At 36.9% G+C, this 17,789-nt stretch overlaps 3 protein-coding genes across 3 annotated transcripts; all 3 read left to right on the top strand.

Moving 5' to 3' along the window:
- The first annotated feature begins 6,962 nt into the window (after positions 1 to 6,962).
- LOC122064314 (RING finger protein 44-like) lies at positions 6,963 to 7,565 on the top strand. Its single transcript, XM_042628020.1, has one exon. It carries the CDS (start codon positions 6,963 to 6,965, stop codon positions 7,563 to 7,565), a length of 603 nt encoding a protein of 200 aa, XP_042483954.1.
- Positions 7,566 to 8,309: 744 nt separating this feature from the next.
- LOC122064310 (uncharacterized oxidoreductase At1g06690, chloroplastic-like) lies at positions 8,310 to 12,170 on the top strand. Its single transcript, XM_042628016.1, has 7 exons — positions 8,310 to 8,475; positions 8,572 to 8,612; positions 8,827 to 8,926; positions 9,017 to 9,039; positions 9,175 to 9,246; positions 10,365 to 10,447; positions 11,667 to 12,170. The coding sequence occupies exons 1-7, from the start codon at positions 8,465 to 8,467 to the stop codon at positions 11,907 to 11,909; spliced, it is 573 nt and encodes a 190-aa protein (XP_042483950.1). The 5' UTR covers positions 8,310 to 8,464; the 3' UTR covers positions 11,910 to 12,170.
- A 4,845-nt stretch (positions 12,171 to 17,015) lies between these two features.
- On the top strand, positions 17,016 to 17,615 carry LOC122064313 (RING finger protein 44-like). The gene has a single exon (XM_042628019.1). It carries the CDS (start codon positions 17,016 to 17,018, stop codon positions 17,613 to 17,615), a length of 600 nt encoding a protein of 199 aa, XP_042483953.1.
- Positions 17,616 to 17,789: the final 174 nt, after the last annotated feature.

The following is a 17,789-nucleotide window of genomic DNA, read 5'->3' as shown; positions in this document are numbered from 1 at the left end:
CTAACGGTTTGAAAGATATGACCCACGAAAGTTGACTCCAAAGTTCGGTATCAGATTCCATTCCGAGCAACCAAAGAGTGCCACATGGCGCCCAAACCCCTTTGTTCAAAAGCAAGTCTTTTTGGATAATTCTCTCTAGTTTTTTAGTCCCACATCGGAAATAAGAGAGAATTGTCTAAAGTCCCAAGGCTATAAGTATAGCCCTTCCTCTCTTCCAAAAAAATGGGAGAAAAAAATTGAGAATTTGGGAGAGAGGATGGCCCATCAAGGTTTTGGCTAACTTCTTCCCTCTAACATCAAATATTCTCCAAGTCCAAAAGTTTAACACATTAATCCTTCCTTGAGCCGGGAGATCTAATCCGGTTCGGTTCGATTTGGGGCTTGAAGCACAAGTGTTATCTCTCATTGTTTCTTGATTAAAACCGGGTTTAAGGTATTTTTCTTCTCCTAATTGCAATTTAGAACTAGTTTATCTAATTTAATAGATTAAGTTCTAATTTATTAATGATTGGTTCATTTAGATTAATTAGGTTTGATTAATTTCAATTTGGTTTAATATGGTTTATTAGATGTAACCCGATTCAATTAGGTGTATTTAGGTCTTTTGGTTCAATTAAATATGATTTTTGTTTAATTGGTTTAATTAGTTTTATTTTAGGTTTATCCGGTTCAATTAGATGTAATTAGGTTCATTCAGACTTAATTATTTTTTTTTGGTTTGTTTTAATCTAAATTGATTTTGAATTTACATTTGGCTTTATGATTCTACTTAATTGTTTTATCTTTTAGATCTCGGCCCTGGGATTAGGATCCAAGAACCCTAATCTTTTCTCCCTTTTCTTTATCTCTTCTCCCATCTCTTCTTCGTTCTTTTTCCTATAGCAGAAAATCAGTCGCCTCCCTCTTCTTCTTCTCCTTCCCTTCTCCATGGCTGCCACCTCCCACTTCTTCTTCCAAACCTGCAACCCTTTCCTTCTTTTTCTTCTTCTTCTTCTTCTCTTCTTTTCTCTTTTACCATGGCTGAATCCTCTCCACCCCCTTCTCCTTCCTTTCTTTTTTTCCTTAACTGAACCTGAACCCATCTTCTCCTCCTTTTTCTTTCTTTAGAAACCCTCCGAACCTTACTCCTCTCTTGTAACTTATTCCATCCCTTCCAGCAGCCACCATTCATCTACCTCCCACATCTTCTTCCAAACCTGCAACTTCTTCTTCTCATATTTTCTTTCTCTTCTGTTCCTTGTTGCTGGATCCATAAACCTGCAACTTCTTCTTCTTCTTCTTCTTCTTCTTCTCATTTTCTCCTTCTCTTCTCTTCCTTGCTGCTGAATCCATAAACCTGTAACTTCTTTTCTCTTTTTCTTCTTCTTCTTCTCATCTTCTCCTTCTCTTATGTTCCTTGCTGCTGAATCCATAAACCTGCAACTTCTTTCTCTTCTTCTCCCCCTCCTTTCCCCATAACTGAAATCATCCCCTACTTCTTCCCATGTACCTTTTTCCATAACCGAAATCTGAACCACTGCAGCTCCCATCTTCTTCCCTTTGCCAAAATCCATCTCTAGCCCATCGCCTTCTCTTCTTCTTCCTATTTTATTTTCTTGTTTTTTGTTATTTCTTTAATTTGCTGATTAGATAGTCTATATTTGTAATACCCACAAACTATTATTTCATTTTTATTTTCTGTGTGGAATCTTCCCCTCCTTTCATTCTTTATTTTTATTTTATCCATTTTGGTTTTATTTCAGGTATGTAACGTATCCGGCCCTAAAATTTAGGGTTGGGATTCCCCTAATTTTAAACTTTAAAATCAAATGATTTTCTTTTATTTTCCTTTTAATAAAGTATGGGACGTAGTCTAGAGCGCATGTTAGCAAGGGCATGGCTGACCCCCCTCAAACCGGCTCGTAGCATTAGGTGCGTATTAGGGATTTAGGTTTTCTTATTATCTCCTATCTTTTGTACTTCAACCCTCACTCGCATTAATGTAGTATTAATCTAGATTGATTAAAGTAACGTAGTTAATGTAATTAGTCATTTCAACTGTTGTTTATTTAATTGTGGTTTGTCAATTTAACTTTTTAAATCACTGCATTTGATTTCTTCATTCAATTCAATTTATTAAACTTGTGTAATTACCAATCTTTTTCTCTCTAGTGGTTTGTTTATTTTAATCAATCAACTAATTAGTTATTTAATATAGGATAATTAATTAGATTAATTAGTTAAAAGATTCTCTTCTCATTAGCTTAACTAGGATTTTGAAAAATGTTTAACTCATCTTAGGATTAGCTCAAGGTAAACATAATTAGTCCAATTAGGTTTCATAATTAATTTAATTAAACGTTCGGTTTAGTTTAATCCTCCTATACTAGATTAGGTAGATTAGTAAAAATGCATTCATTTAATGTAATTAATCCATTTCACTTTTATAAACCAATTAAATCTCATTTAATTTATAGATCTTTTTACCAATTAGATTAAGTAGGATTGCAATAATTTATTTCACAAATTACTAGGGATTGAGATTAACCATTTTAATTAATTCAATTTAGGATCTCACAAATTAATTGATCATCCATCTAGGTCAGGCTCAATTAATCGAATTAGTTTAATTTAGGGTTTCATAAGTTGCTAAACTAATCATAGGTTTAGGCTTATTTAATTAGCTTAATCTAAGACTCATAATTCATTGATTAAATCATTTAGGGTTTTTAATTGCTAATTAGCATAATCATTTCATTATTTGCATCATAACCTAGCTAGCATAATTTAGACATTTGGCTTAGGGTTTTCACATGTCATGCTTAGATACCTAGTTTGGGGTTTTCAGTGACCTAGATTTAGGAATAGTTAGTAGGGTACAAATAAACTTTGGTCAAACAAAAAGAGACTGGCCTTAGGGCGGGGCAGACTGGGTGCTTAATACCTTCCCCGTCTGTCATTTGACACTTGTCCAGAATCTTGGTACAAACCAATCTTATCCATCAGAGTCATTAGTCTCTCTCCTTTGATTGGGGGAGACATTTATGGGCCCTAGACCCTTTCTAGGTGGCGACTCCTTTTTACCCATAACGTGTATCCCTTCCTTGGCATTTGATGACCAGGGGATATTATCTCATCTCATTAGGATCAAACCCTAGCGTGTGTACACGTGCTACGCGCCCTATCGCGATCCAGTGGAGATCCATGATACCTACAACTCCACGTCATCTATATAATCCAATAATAGCTAATCAAATTGCTTCAATATCTCTTCGAATTTTTGGATTAAGCATGACAGCATAATAGGACCTTCACTTTTGAAATTCAAATCCTCATCGTGTTTCAGTAATGCTTGAAACTCCGACGACAAAAGATGCTTCAATGGAACCACGTACCTCTTGCATTCCTCACCAACATGTATCGAAAAACTACCTTTAGGTATTGGAAGCGGTATTACGTCCATCTTTTCCCTCATTTTATTATGTTTCTTCTCCATCGGTAAACACATTGGAAGAAATATGAAAGCCTCTCCAAGATCAGAAAGAAGAAAAGGAAGTTAGAAGGGAGCAGGGAGAAGGGAGAGGAAAAACCTCTTGAGATTGAAGTAGGAAGCTGAAGCTTGGGAATTAAGTTTGTATCTATATATATTTATAGGGAGAGAGAGAGAGAGAGAGAGGATTTTGTTGACTTCCTCACAACATCCTAGTCAACGTTAAGATTTCTAAGATTAGAATGTTGTGGAACCTCACATACAACAGATGCTGCATTCTTCCAAACCTAATAGGGCTGGTTCTTGTAAACCGTCCGTGTTGAGACCCAACACATTAATTTAAATTGACAATTTTTTCACTTTGTGTTATGCTGCACAAAATTGACCAATTACTTTTAGTATCATATTCCATCTAAACTTTGAAAGAAAAAATAGACTTATTTCTTAGCCCGCACGTCGTGTTAAGCCAATTTAGGTGGAGGACTAATTTCATGTATTAAGATATGATGTAACAGATATTCAGGGCCATGTGGGAGAAAATTGTCCTGATGGACTGTGAAGTAGGACTTTCAATGGATCTGACATTGATCCAGGTACAATATATAATCCAATTCCATTATGGTTTAACTGAAAAGACATTAATCCAATCGGATTAAGGATGATACCAAATAACTAAGTATATAAAATCTCGATTAGCTGCCACCTTACCTGATCCGAATGTCAAGATCACATGTACATATATGGTATTTATGTTAAAAGTCAAATTTTAATAAATGACATCTCTGTGGCTGTATTTATAGATTAAAACTAGACACTTTCTTGGAAAGGAAAGTTTTCATTTCTCTGGTGGCTATATGATAAAGACCATCCAGATGTGTCCCCATCAATCCGGACTCTCCCCTTGTTAAAAGTGGTTGCCATGGACCACGGTGGCCTTAGAAAAATTTAATCTTTCTTTTAAGTTTATCATTTTTTTTTTAATTTCCAAAAGTCATGTAAATTATTATTATAATTATCTTTAAAAAATAATTAGAAAATGACTTACATTTAACAGTACAAGGTTTCAAAACTCCCAATGAATATGGATTGATACCTATTCGTATCGTTTTGAATTGTATGGATTTACCACTATTTAGAATAATATCATTTTTATGGCCATTTTTCCCGATTCATGCTAATAGCTCGGTCTTAACCAATACCGATTCAATCAAGGTAATTAATTTTACCAGCCTAGATGTGACTTTTGAAACTATATATCTTATGTCATTATAATAAGTTGTGAAATCTTTATGAGTGTATTTAGAACTTCCATTTTTTTTTTTCTATTGCCCCTTTTCTGAATAAAAGTCATTTTAAGTTAGGGACAAGCATGTTTTTTGAGTATATACGAGGAATGAAAATATTTATCCTCATCGAAAAACATATATACTAGATGGAAAAAAAAAAATCATGTCACAAATTTTTTTACACTGTAAGGGTGTCAATAAGAAAATTTCATTAAAATTCCATACATAATGATCAACTTTATGAAATATATATATGGGCATGACAAATCTTTCTTGCCGCTTGGCCCCTCTACTAGTGTAGGAGCCTATAAGAACATATATTGCATACCCAAAATAAAATAAAATAACATATTTAAGAACAACAACATTGATGATATTTTTTTATTTCAAAGAGGATAGAGCATTAATTTTCCATGCCCCTGTGTATCGTGCAGGAACCATGTGACTGGGCAACTTTCTTTTTCTAATTATTATGAGGAGTTAAACTAAAAACCTCATGCTTCCTGAGGCAAAGGTCCTTCAGCAACTCAGCTACCCCCTTGGGTCTTTATGTGCCTTTGTATATCATGTGTGGTATCAGAGAAACTCTTTTGATGGACTAATAAGTTCATAACATTTTGGCATATTTGGGATTTTATTACCTTGAGATTAGAGGAAAGCTTGGTTCTCTATTGCTCGATGTCCATGACACTAGTAAAAATTACCACACTATCTTTGCTTGGGCCTCAAGGTTCTCTTCTTAGATATAATCCCCAAGTTTATCCATAATTTAGACTATGCTTCTCCCTTCTCTCCCTCCCTCCATTGAGTGGACACTTTGTAGTTCTTATGCTTTGTTTTTTTTTTTTTATCCTATTGGGCCCTAATAGGGCCAAGGGCCACTTATTTCTATACCCAGACACTCATCCACCCATCCACACACACCTGTATATAATAGGGTTCGATCCAACAACCTCCTCCCTTAGGTGCCCACTCTTCCTGAAGTTGCCACCATTAGACAACGCTAGTGTTCATTATTGAACATATTCATACACCCAAAAGAAGATTAAAATTGACATACTTGCGTGGGCTAGACGTCGAATGAAAGAATTAAAATTTTTGATATAAATATTTGAGAAAAAGAACAATATTACATGCTTAGCTAGGTTGATCGTCCAGGTTTGGAAGAAAACAAAAGAGAACTCTGTGTTGAACCGTAAACTTAGATGTCCTAAGTTTGATTCCTACTAAGTACACCTTGGGCCACTCACACGAGGTGTTTAGTACCTTTCGCTATTTTCGGTGAAAGTTGAATGATTCTCATTCAACCTCGGTATGACCCGATCTATGCGGTTGTGGGGTTAGTATAGATCCGCGGGACTAGTCAGGCCGAAGGCCTGAATACCCGTCATTAGCAAAAAAAGAAAAGAAAAAAGAGAACTCTGTGAATACATATGGAGATTTTCCAAAATGTCAAAACCATCAATAGTTCAATTATAATATTTAGATGTTGTTCAATTATATTCCATTTTATGGTAAAAAATGTCATTAATCTCCACAATCACCATCATATTTGACTAATTACTTCTCATGATTTCATAAGCCATATGCTTACAGGTTTCTACTCAGGGACTAAATCTTTTAAAAACTGGGTCATCCTCAGTGGTGGTTCTCAACGTTCGTAAATATACTAAACGAGGAGAGAGAAAATAAATGCCATATCCACGGATCAAGGACATTCACTTAGGAGAATGTTGTACCCATTCTTGGAGCCAAAAATGCAGAATTACAAGCAAAAGAATTCACAGGTCCCAGTCCAAGCCCAAGCCCAAGCCCGAGCCTAATCAATCGGACAGGAGCTGCTGCCGGCACGGCTTGGTATTTTCTTTTCATAGTTGGAACACAATTATAAATAAAATAAATGGGATACCTTCCCCATTTTGCGGCAGTTGCCGAAATCTAAATCTATCTAATTGGAGTTCAAGTAGAACTGGGTATGTAGACCCTCCGCGTACACTATAAAAGAAGGTCCAGTCGGTCATCTTTTCACTCTGCTACTCATCTCTTCCTCTGTTTCTTCCTCTTCCTCTGAAAGATCAATCATGTTTCCTGTTGTTATTCCATGCATGCGTTCTTCCTATGCTGAAAGCCACACACGTTCAGCACACACACAACCCACAACCAAATTCCATTTCCTGATTCAACAAGACCATGTTTATGCAAGAACAATGAATGATGGGTCTCAAATCAGTTTTAGGCAGAGTTCTAATCTATTGCCAGAGCAAGTATTCATTATTGAGTTCCCTTACCTGCTTATACCTGAAGTCAGCCAGATCAAAATCCAGGCCATGCTTACCCAGATGGAAATCCCTCCAGATTCCATTGAGAGAATTAAACGACAGATATCCCATTATGCTTTTGAAGCAGCCTCGTTCTGTAGAGAGAGGATAGACGTTTGTGAAGCGCTTGATATCTTCATAGGTCTTAATGTTCCTCTCGTTGAATATGACAGAAGTCTTGATGATGATTACGTGGACTGGTTCGAGTCCATGGATATCCTAGGAGAAGAAGAAGGTTCAATTAGGTTGGTTCCGGCTTCACCATCTTCAATTCAGGCTTTAGAGATTAAGAAATTTGATGATATAGAAGAAGACTCTTCTTCTTCTTCTTCAACCGAGACCTGTATGATTTGCATGGATGAGTACGTGAGAGGAGTCGATGTTGCACGGTTGCCTTGCTCGCATCTCTTTCATGGTGAATGCATTTTTAAGTGGTTGGAATGCAAGAATTCGTGCCCCCTGTGTCGTTATGTATTGCCTTCAGAAGCTTAATTTCTTTTTTTTTTTCTTTTTTTTCATCTTCAGTCACTGTAAAATTGATTTTGAAGGATGGTAGCTCAGCCCTAGCTGAGTACTCTCCAATGTACCAGAATACATTCCATCGACTGGATCATATCGATAGGAAGGGCTGTTTCTGCTCTGATATTGAGTCATGAGAGAGTATATCTTTACAGTAATAACTTAAATTAGGGAAACATTTGGAAATTTATAAAAATGTAAATTTGAATTGGTTTATGGAAGGAAGTACTCTAGTTTGCAACCATGGTTCCCTTCATTTCCATGGATTCTGTAATGATCTCCCAACCCATTTTGATGGAAGTTAATACCTTATGGAAACATGTAATTTCAATTTTTCTATCAGAGGTTAATGATAACAGGAAAAAAATCCTCTGTTTTTCTCATTCTTGTTTTTTCTTGTTTTGCTACCCACAGAACACGACACGTGGACAACTTTAAGACCAACGCACCGGATGTAATAATCCTCACCCAACCTTGACCGTTGATCTTAATGTTGTCCACGTATCGTGTTCTGCATGTAGCAAAACAAGGAAAAACATGGATGAGAAAAACAGAGGATTTTCATCCTCCACATTGTTCAACTTTTTTCAACGAGAACTTCACTAATTTGTAGATTTGAAAACGTTCCATATCTTGAGATTTAACACATTTTATATGTGATTTTTGATTTGTGATCTGTCACTAAATTTGTATTTCCAGGGAGCATTAACTTTCATTTCATCTATGTTAGAGAATTATCTTTTGTGGAAGTATGTAAACTTTATTAGTGATTTACCTCTTAATAATGACAGATAGGAAGCTGAAGGCGGCTAATGTAGCCTTTAATGCCAGTATCGATTGTGGTATAACTCTCTTCGATACTGCTGAGGTTTATGGCTCAAGGGTGAGAACAGAAATTTCCTGCATTCTTTTTTCTCTTTGTGCACACCATTAATTTATCTAAATCTAACTTTAAAACATACCTTCTCTTATATTGCAGTTGTCTATGGGTGGAGTCAAGTCAGAAACATTACTGGGAAGGTAACAATCAATCACAGGGCCTTTTTGTTAAGCTATTAAATTTTTTCTTGATTTCTTTACTTACTAATAATAATGTGTTTTTTCTTGAGGCTAAAGAACTGAAATATAGGATGGCTGCTAAAGTTAATAAGAATGAAATGTTATGTTTCTAATTCTTCCCCTGTTATTTGAGATTGATTCTTATATTTAGTCTACCCTTCCCCTTTTTCTATAGACTCATCAAGGAAAGGAAATCGTGGGAGTGTTGTCTCGGCCCTTAAAGATTCCCTATGCCGCCTTGGTCTTTCTTCAGTGGACGTATACCAGCTTCATTGGTTTGCATTACAAAATCCTATACTTAGTAGCTTTTGTCGATTTCTCTGGGAAAACATTTAGTTAACTAAAGTAGTTCTGCTAATTTTCAGGCCAGGAGTCCGGGGAAATGAAGGTAAGTCAATTTTACTTTTGTCATGTTCTTGGAGAAAACAAGTCAATGTCTCAATGAGTACAAAAATTTTACACTAATTCTTATGCTCGATGTCTTTAGACCCTCTCACATAGATTGATTAAAAGATCTTTGCAGGTTACATTGATTGCCTTGGAGATGCTGTTGAGCAGGGCCTTGTGAAGGCTGTGGGTGTCTCAAATTACAATGGTAATTTCCTCATTTTCAGCAATATGGTGTATATGGTTTGTCTGTGGAAAAATGTTAAAGGGAAACAAATGGGATGATCCTTGGATTACAACAGATTCAATTTTGTGAATTCTCTTCAGTTCATCTAATCATTTTAGGTCTTCCAAAGTTGTGCAGCCCTGCCGAGGACTTTCACACCTCTGTTCTTTTCTAAAAGCAAACTTGTATAAAACTCTTTAGTTTCAAATTAACATCTTACATGTTTAAGTGAACTTTTTGAGGTAGGTCTAGGTTCTTCTTGCTCAATTTATAGTTTTGATTAATAAATTAACCGATTATGGATTTCAAAAAAATGTCTCCGTGATGCTTATGAGAAGCTTAAGAAGAGAGGCATTCCAATGGCTTCCAACCAGGTAAATTACAGCCTCATATACAGAGCTCGAGGAAAAAGGTGTGTAAGCCACTTGTGATGAGTTGAGGATCACTCTGATTGTGTATTCTCCTCTTGCCCAAGGTGGGATTCCTACACTTTCATATGTTCCCAAGAAACCTCTTTTTTGCCAAAAATATAACTTAAAAATCAAAATTCAACATAGGATGCAAAGCAGAACCTAGATGACTACCCTTTCAGCATTTTCAACTTTTGTTTAAGTTGAGGATTTGTCCAGTATTTCATTGAGGCATTGAAGTGTTGGATTAACTTCATTCTTTCCTTCTTTTTTTTTTTCCTTTTCCAGTTTACTTCTATTTGGGATTTTTTCTACCCCAATACCTATAGCTATTCTTTCCGTCGTACCACATTAAGCATTTCCTGTAGTGCTTCATTCACAAGGTTTACAAAATTGGCAGACTTTTATTTACCTTCTGTTTTCTTCACTTTCTCTTTTCCTAGAGAAATATCACCAAACTGTCAAAATGTTAGGCTTCTATTTTGATTAGTACTTATTTTGTTGTGTTCAATTGAGAAAAGTGTTTAAATTTTGCAGTTCTGTACTTTTGGGGTCCGAAAGGATTACTTCAAAAGTTTCTTCAACTCTGCACTCAATGCACACCCTTTTCTTCTTCCTTCTCCTTTTTGTTTATTTACTATTTTATTTTAATGTATCTGTACATTAATGGCTGTCTTTTCGAACTTGTAGGTGTTCCTACTGGAGAGTACACACCAGAGAATCCACCCTCTGGTCCCCGAGGCCAGATATACACTCCTGAGTTCCTCATAAGGGTAATAAAACAGCACATTCTAATTTGATATAATCCACTAGGAATAAGGGGGCATAAGTAATTTAGCCATAAAGAGTGTATTTGGATTGCAGTTATACTGAATTATCTATAGAATTGTGCTGGATGGCTATTTGGATATTTATGCATTAAGAAATCTGAATATTTAAGTTTTTTTATTTGGAAGCTTGATATGAATTCATTATAGTGCATGTCTGCCGGAATTTTTTAAAACAGAAAACTGGTGTCAAAAAGCATAATTGTTCTGTTTTTTCGATTCCTGACTAAATTACTTAGTTTGTTAAAGCAAGATGCTTTCACTCCAGAAAACAAAGATTGGTTGACATTGCTCCCTTTCTTTTTCTTCAACTATTGTACTATTTCCATGTGTTTTTTCATATCAATTTTCTGCTCATGAACGACACAATGGAGATCAAAGCCCAAGTACAGTGGTCTTGCTATAAAGCATTTAAATTAGGATAGCACTCCACATGGAAATGAAACTAAACCAACAGTTGCTGAGAATCTCGAACAATACTGTCAACCAAAACAACTTTTGATTAGGCCCGATTGATTTTGATTTCTGGGTCCCTTATTCCTACACAGCCCCCATATTGCTTCCACAAAGAGCAAGAACCATCATTGAACTAGACAAAAAACCAAAGCACCAGCAATAAGTGAGAGCTTTCACCTAAATTCCAAATCTCCCACATGTCAACAAAGCAAAAACTACAGCCTCCTCGAGGAATGTGATCCAAATACAAGTAAAACTCGATAAAATAGAACTTGTTCCTCATCCTAGAGAGGGGGTACATGACATATCCTGTTTTACAGACATCTCCAAGTTGCCTTTCAAGATACAGTTTCAAATGCAGGAAGAGAGGAGATAATGAACAGCTTCCGAGTTATTTTTTTATTTGAAATAAGTTTTCCATTGGTAGCAATCATCATATAGTTTTCCTATTTCTAGGACATTCAAAACTGACCACTTTGCAACATATGGTTTCGAGGCAACAAGTAAATCTCTGGGTTAGAAACTGATCTCATTGTATTGGCATACCCAGCAGTCCCATTAGCATATTTCTTCTTCAGATTCACCCACTTGGTCATAACAGTCCGAAGATATCATTAGATACTATGCATGCAACATCCCAATTAGCACAATTTAAGAATGTTTGATGTACTGTGTCTAGGCAGTAAAGATGATTCTATAATTAGTGCAGAAAAATAGCTTATTTATTGAGGGACCAAATCTCTTAAGAACTGGATCATCCTTACAAGTGGTTCTCAACTGGTTAATAGCCCAGGAGAATGTTGTACCCATCCCCGGAACCAAAAATTCAGAACAAGCAAAAGAATTCGCAGGTGCACTTGGGTGGCGATTCACAGATGAGGAGATTGCAGAGCTTTGGTATCTCGCATCAGAGACAAAACCAGTTATTGGGTTACCTGTTGAAAACTTGTGACGGTACAGAATCATTGACAATGAATTTCTTTGACAGTTCGCTTTCATTATGAATGCAATACCAGTATTGCGAGAAGCCACTATATTCCTATTGAAGCTTTTCTTCTGAATTTTTTTTTCTTAGGAAGAAAGTGGGGGAAGTTTTCACCTGGAGACTCTTCTGTAATCATTAATCAAAAGAGGTCATATGGCATTTCTGTTCAAAACTTTAACTTATTAGCAATGTGTAAAAAAAATTACCTTTTCATTCAACTTGATGTAAGAGCAGATTGTCATTGTTAGTAAGACATTGAAATTTTCTACATTAAACTCTTGTATGGATGTATACAACCAATAGATATAGGATTTTGTATTACTATGATAAAATATCCATATTGTCAGGAAGAGTAGAAAGTTCTTGGTTAGCTGTTTTTGGGGAACATTAATGGAGGAAGCTAAGTGAGTTGATCCGGAGGCATTTCTTCTTCCTTACCTGTTTCAGCTTTGATTGCACCCACCTCACCTGTGGGCAATTTTGTTGATTACATAGGATTCTTGATTTTTTTCACCCAAGGTTTCACAGTAGCCTCCGCCGCAGTTTATCTTAATGTTAGAACTATTCAATCTTCAAGTTTCTTGGAAGTTTTTGTTATGTTTGTCTCGAATTCTTAACCCATTTTGAAGAATGACACGCTCTGACATTTTCTGGTGGCAACCCGAATGAGAATTTTTTTGAGATCTATAATAGGAGCCGAGGGGTCCTAACTAGGGGTGAAACAAGGTCGGGTTGGGCCAGGTTTCTTAAAACCCTAACCGAACCCTAGGTCCTCAAAATTCAACCCAAGCCAAACCTGACGCTATTAGGTTCATGTTTAGGCCCAATCCTACCGGGTTCATACCAACCCAACCCAGCTCTAATTGACCCTATCAGGGCCAGGTTGGGTCTGGTTGGCCAGGGTTGGGTTGACCTTGGCTTTTATAATGGTTGGATTACCCTTTATTGACATGTTTTTTCCATTCATGTCTCACATATTAAAAAATTATAGAAAAATAAAATACTTATTGAAGTCATAATTTATTTTATAAAGATGCAAGGTTGAATTTCGGGCTGGGTTGGGCCGGGTTGAGGCATCAACCCTAACCCAACCCAACCCTGACCCAGGGTTGGGGTTTTTCAACCCTGACCCAGTGTTGGGGTTTTTCAAAAAACTTGGCCCAAACCCTATTCGGGCTCAGGGCGGGCCAAGACAGGTTCGGATTGTCTGGGCCAAACTTTCACCCCTAGTCCTAAGTAACTATGTAGGCATGAAATAAATTACATCACATTTTCAAGTTCAGTTGTGAATGCTTTTCCACGATCTATTTAAGGTAGGTTTGATGTTAAAATTAAATCCATTCTAAAATGTGGGCCAGAATTGAGATGGCACCTTGGATCTTCATTAGCAATTTTGACCCTAAGGGGCTAAAATTTCTATAATTACTCAAACCTTTAGGGAATTGAAAATTTTAAACATAAAAAGAAGCGTAAAAGGGCAAAACTTATATTTCTGAACTTGACAAATAAACCAAAAAAGAAGCTTAACGCTAGGGTTAAATTAACTCTCCTTAATTTACTCTAATTGCCCAAACGCTGGACTCAAAAGCCTTATTGGTCATACTGTTAGTCCCTCTCTTTCTTCCTCTTCCTTCATCAAGAAAAATCAATCAATTTTTTTTCCCCGATATGTAACACTATCAACCCCCGATTGATGATTCTTCACCTTTAACCCTTGATCAGCAGTTCAGCTTTTCAGAGAAACAAAGAACCAAGAAAAGTCAATCATGCTTCTTGGTGTAATTACATACACACATTTCTCCTATATGGAGAGACCCATAAATTCATAATACACTGAACCCAGATACACATTGCATTTCATGGTTGAACAAGAGCATGTTTTTGTGAGAATCTTCATTGGCTCTGAAGCCAATCTTGTGCATACTTCATCTTACCCATCTCCAGAGCAAGTATTCCCCATTGAGCTCCCTTGCATGCTTCTCTCTAGTCAGTGAGACCAAAATCTATGATACGCTTACATGGATGGAAATCGCTCCAGAATCTATAGAGAGACTCAAGTGACATATATCAAACTATGGTTTTGAAGTGGCCTTGTTCTGTAGAGAGAGGAATGTTTGTCAATCTTGGATATAATCATAGGTCTTAATGTTCGTCTCCAAGAAAATTACATAAAAATTGATGATTACATTGAATGGGTTGAGGTATTGTATTTGGGTTTGGTGAGTTGTGGTGCGCAAAAATCCCTTGTTCACTAGGTGGTCTCAAGTTCGAACATTTTGACTGCTATTTTTTTCGTCTCGTCTCAGGAACAATGGATGGTTGGGAATGGCCAACACATTAGATTTTGGTCTTACTGCTAGCTGGATAAGAGGTCTATAGAGAAGATGTTGGGTGTGGAGGATAATACTCTGGATTCTCTAAAAGCAAAGGTTGCTGATTTTATTATTCTCAATCGATGGAGTTTTCCATGTGTAGAATCTGATTTTATGACTGGAATTCTTGAGATGGCTAGAAGTATTGTTATTACCAATATGGAGGATGTTTGTAGAATTCGTGGCCTGGTTGAGACGGGATGGACGATGCCCTTAGTTGGTGGAAGTCTAGGGCAAAGGAAGTCTCTTTGAAGGTTATTATTAATTCCCTATTTTATCTGGTTGGAGAGGACTGCTAGAAAGTATGAAAATGAAAAAAAGTCAGCAAACCATTGTTTTGAATTGGTGAGAGGTGAAATAAGCGCCCAATCTCTTGTGCATTCAGGTTCGTCTATCTCTATTTCGGATTTGCTTTGTTACAGAAGATTGGGTTCCTCTGGAGTTCAATGCCGCCCTTGGCATGTTTATGAAATTTTTGGTGTCCACCTTTTTCTGGTTGGTTGAAGGTAAACACGGATGGGTGCTCTCTTAGAAACCCTGGAAAGGCTGTTATTGGTGGTGAGCTTCGAAATGAAAAGGCAGAGGTTGTGGCAAATTTCGGATTCTTCCTAGGGGTTCTCACTAATTTTGAAGGCAGAGTTCTTGCCTGTCATTTTGGGAATTGAGCTTGCCAAAAGGCTTGAGATTCCAAAATTGTGGATAGAATATGACTCCGTGGCGATGGTTACTTTTTCATTGAAGAAGAAGGTCCCGCAGATGGCTGGGCAAAGATGGTCAAAGTGTCTCCAGTATTGGAGCTCAATTGACTGGAAAATTTCTCACTGCTTCCTGAAAGTAAATGTGGCTGCAGATTATCCCACTAAGTCTGTAGCTCGGCTTGAAGTCTCTTATCCGGTGATGTCTTGGTCGGCCTTGGTCAAGATGGAGTTGGATATGGATGCTTCAGGTCGGCCAAGATACAGGCTATCTTGATTATGTTTGTTGTTTTTCCCTGCTTGTGGGTGTTTTTCTGTCTATCTCCCCTTCTTGTTGATGGCAATGTTGAAGGAGGGTTGGGAGAGTTAGTTTCTTCCCCCGATTGTGTTGGCGGGATTTTCCCTTTTGTAATTCTTCATATTTTTTAATTTTTAATACAAATGATTTTTTAGCAAAAAAAAAAAAGGTGGAGAAGATCAAGGTTTAAGCAGATTGGTTCCAACTTCAAAATCTTTGATTCAGGCTTTGGAGATTAAAAAATTTGAAGAGATAGAAGACCCTTCTTCTTCTTCTTGATTTGTTTGGATGAGTACATGAGGGGAGTTGACGTTATATGGTTGCCGTGCTCACATCTCTTTCATAATGAATGCACTGTTAAGTGATCGAAACACAAGAATTCGTGCTCCTGTTGTCGCTTTGTATTTCCTACAAAAGCTTAATTTCTTTAAATTTTATTACATCTTCTAATCAGAACCTGAACTGTTGATTTTATTGGAACTTTGTGTGTAATCTCGTGTTATGTCAATAATGATTTTTTTTTTTCCAATCTAACCCTTTTTCAACCTTGTGTTATGTCAATGTTGGTTTTGGGCTAAAACCATGTATCAAGAACGATCAGTTATAATCGGGCCGAACTTGAACCAGATCAATTTGAACTTTAATCAATCAGGCTTGATCGGGCCTGCCAATGAGGGCATGGAATTGACACCCCTATCTTATCAGAAAAAATTTGGCTGCTACCTAGGTTGTAGCCAAGTTGATGCAATCCCCTGCTGGCAGCCAAAAAAATGAAATAATTCACTTGCCCCTAGGATTCACAAATACCCTCCTAAATTATAGTATTTTCCAAAGGCATTTTTTGCACATTGCATACGGCTCTACAATGGATGTGACTTTTCCCTTCCATCGAAGAAAGAGAGAAATCGGATCTATCAGATCCCGATCGCTAGATTCCATTACACTTACCACCATTCTTTTCTGAGAGAGGAGTTCCAAAAATACTATGATGGTTCCATTTGCTTTATAGATTTATTTCATCTATTATTCAGCAATCCCAAAGTTTCCCTTTTAGATTCCATTTCTTTGGTTGCCAGGGTTGCAACTAAGGGGCAACAACTAAATTTCGTCCTATCTCATTGTGTCCGTATTGTTCTTTCCAAATTTTTGATACCAATCATGTATCCAGGGGAGATTCAGAAAATTTGGCAGCGGACTGATGTTAAAATGGTTCTTCAGTTTATTAATTTAGTGTCGGACTTAATTTTGAGATCTTAAATACTTCCCATCTCCAAAGGCCAAGTGACCTTTAGTAATACTTAGGCACATTTATGGTTAACTTATATATATGTAAACCAAATTTGGAATCCACGCCCCTAAATATAGGATATGGTATACAGGCTGGCACTTATAGTTTAGTTACTGGAAGTTATGGATACTTGAAGTTGTAGACTGGAGAGGATCAGTTGGAGTTCGAGTAGAACTGGGTATGTAGACCCTCCCCCTACACTACTTCTTATAAAAGGAAGGTCCAGTCGGTCACCTTTTCACTTTGCTACTGATCTCTTTCTCTCTTTCTTCCTCTTCCTCTGGAAGATCAATCATGTTTCCTGTTGTTATTACAAGCATGCGTTCTTCCTATACTGAAAGCCACACACGTTCAGAACACCCACAACCCACAACCAAATTCCATTTCCTGATTCAACAAGACCATTTTTATGTAACAACAATGAATGATGGGTCTCAAATCAGTTTTAGGCAGAGTTCTAACGTATTGCCAGAGCAAGTATTCATTATTGAGTTCCCTTACCTGCTTATACCTGAAGTCAGCCAGATCAAAATCCATGCCATGCTTACCCAGTTGGAAATCTCTCCTGATTCCATTGAGAGAATTAAACGACAGATATCCCATTATGCTTTTGAAGCAGCCTCGTTCTGTAGAGAGGGGATAGACATTTGTGGAGCCTTTGATATCTTCATCTGTCTTAATGTTCCTTTTGTAGAACATGACACAAGTCTTGATGATGATTACGTTGAATGGTTCGAGTCCATGGATATCGGAGGAGAAGAAGGTTCAATTAGGTTGATTCCGGCTTCACCATCTTCAATTCAGGCTTTAGAGATTAAGAAATTTGATGATATAGAAGAAGACCCTTCTTCTTCTTCTTCAACAGAGACCTGTATGATTTGCATGGATGAGTACGTGAGAGGAGTGGATGTTGCACGGTTGCCTTGCTCGCATCTCTTTCATGGTGAATGCATTGTTAAGTGGTTGGAATGCAAGAATTCGTGCCCCTTGTGTCGTTATGTATTGCCTTCAGAAGCTTAATTTCTTAAAATATATTTTATCATCTTCAGTCACTGTAATGTTGATTTTGAAGGATCTTCATACACAATCTCTGTTACCTAATGAAGTTTTTCTTTTTTCTTCAATCAAATCATAATCTTTGTGTCTTCTTTTTTTTTTTTTGGTAATGAATCTTTGTTTCTTCAAAATCCAATC

Source organism: Macadamia integrifolia, unplaced genomic scaffold (assembly GCF_013358625.1).
Source record: "Macadamia integrifolia cultivar HAES 741 unplaced genomic scaffold, SCU_Mint_v3 scaffold1606, whole genome shotgun sequence".
In the NCBI taxonomy this organism is placed as follows: Eukaryota; Viridiplantae; Streptophyta; class Magnoliopsida; order Proteales; family Proteaceae; genus Macadamia; species Macadamia integrifolia.
This window is presented reverse-complemented; position numbering and strand designations above follow the sequence as displayed.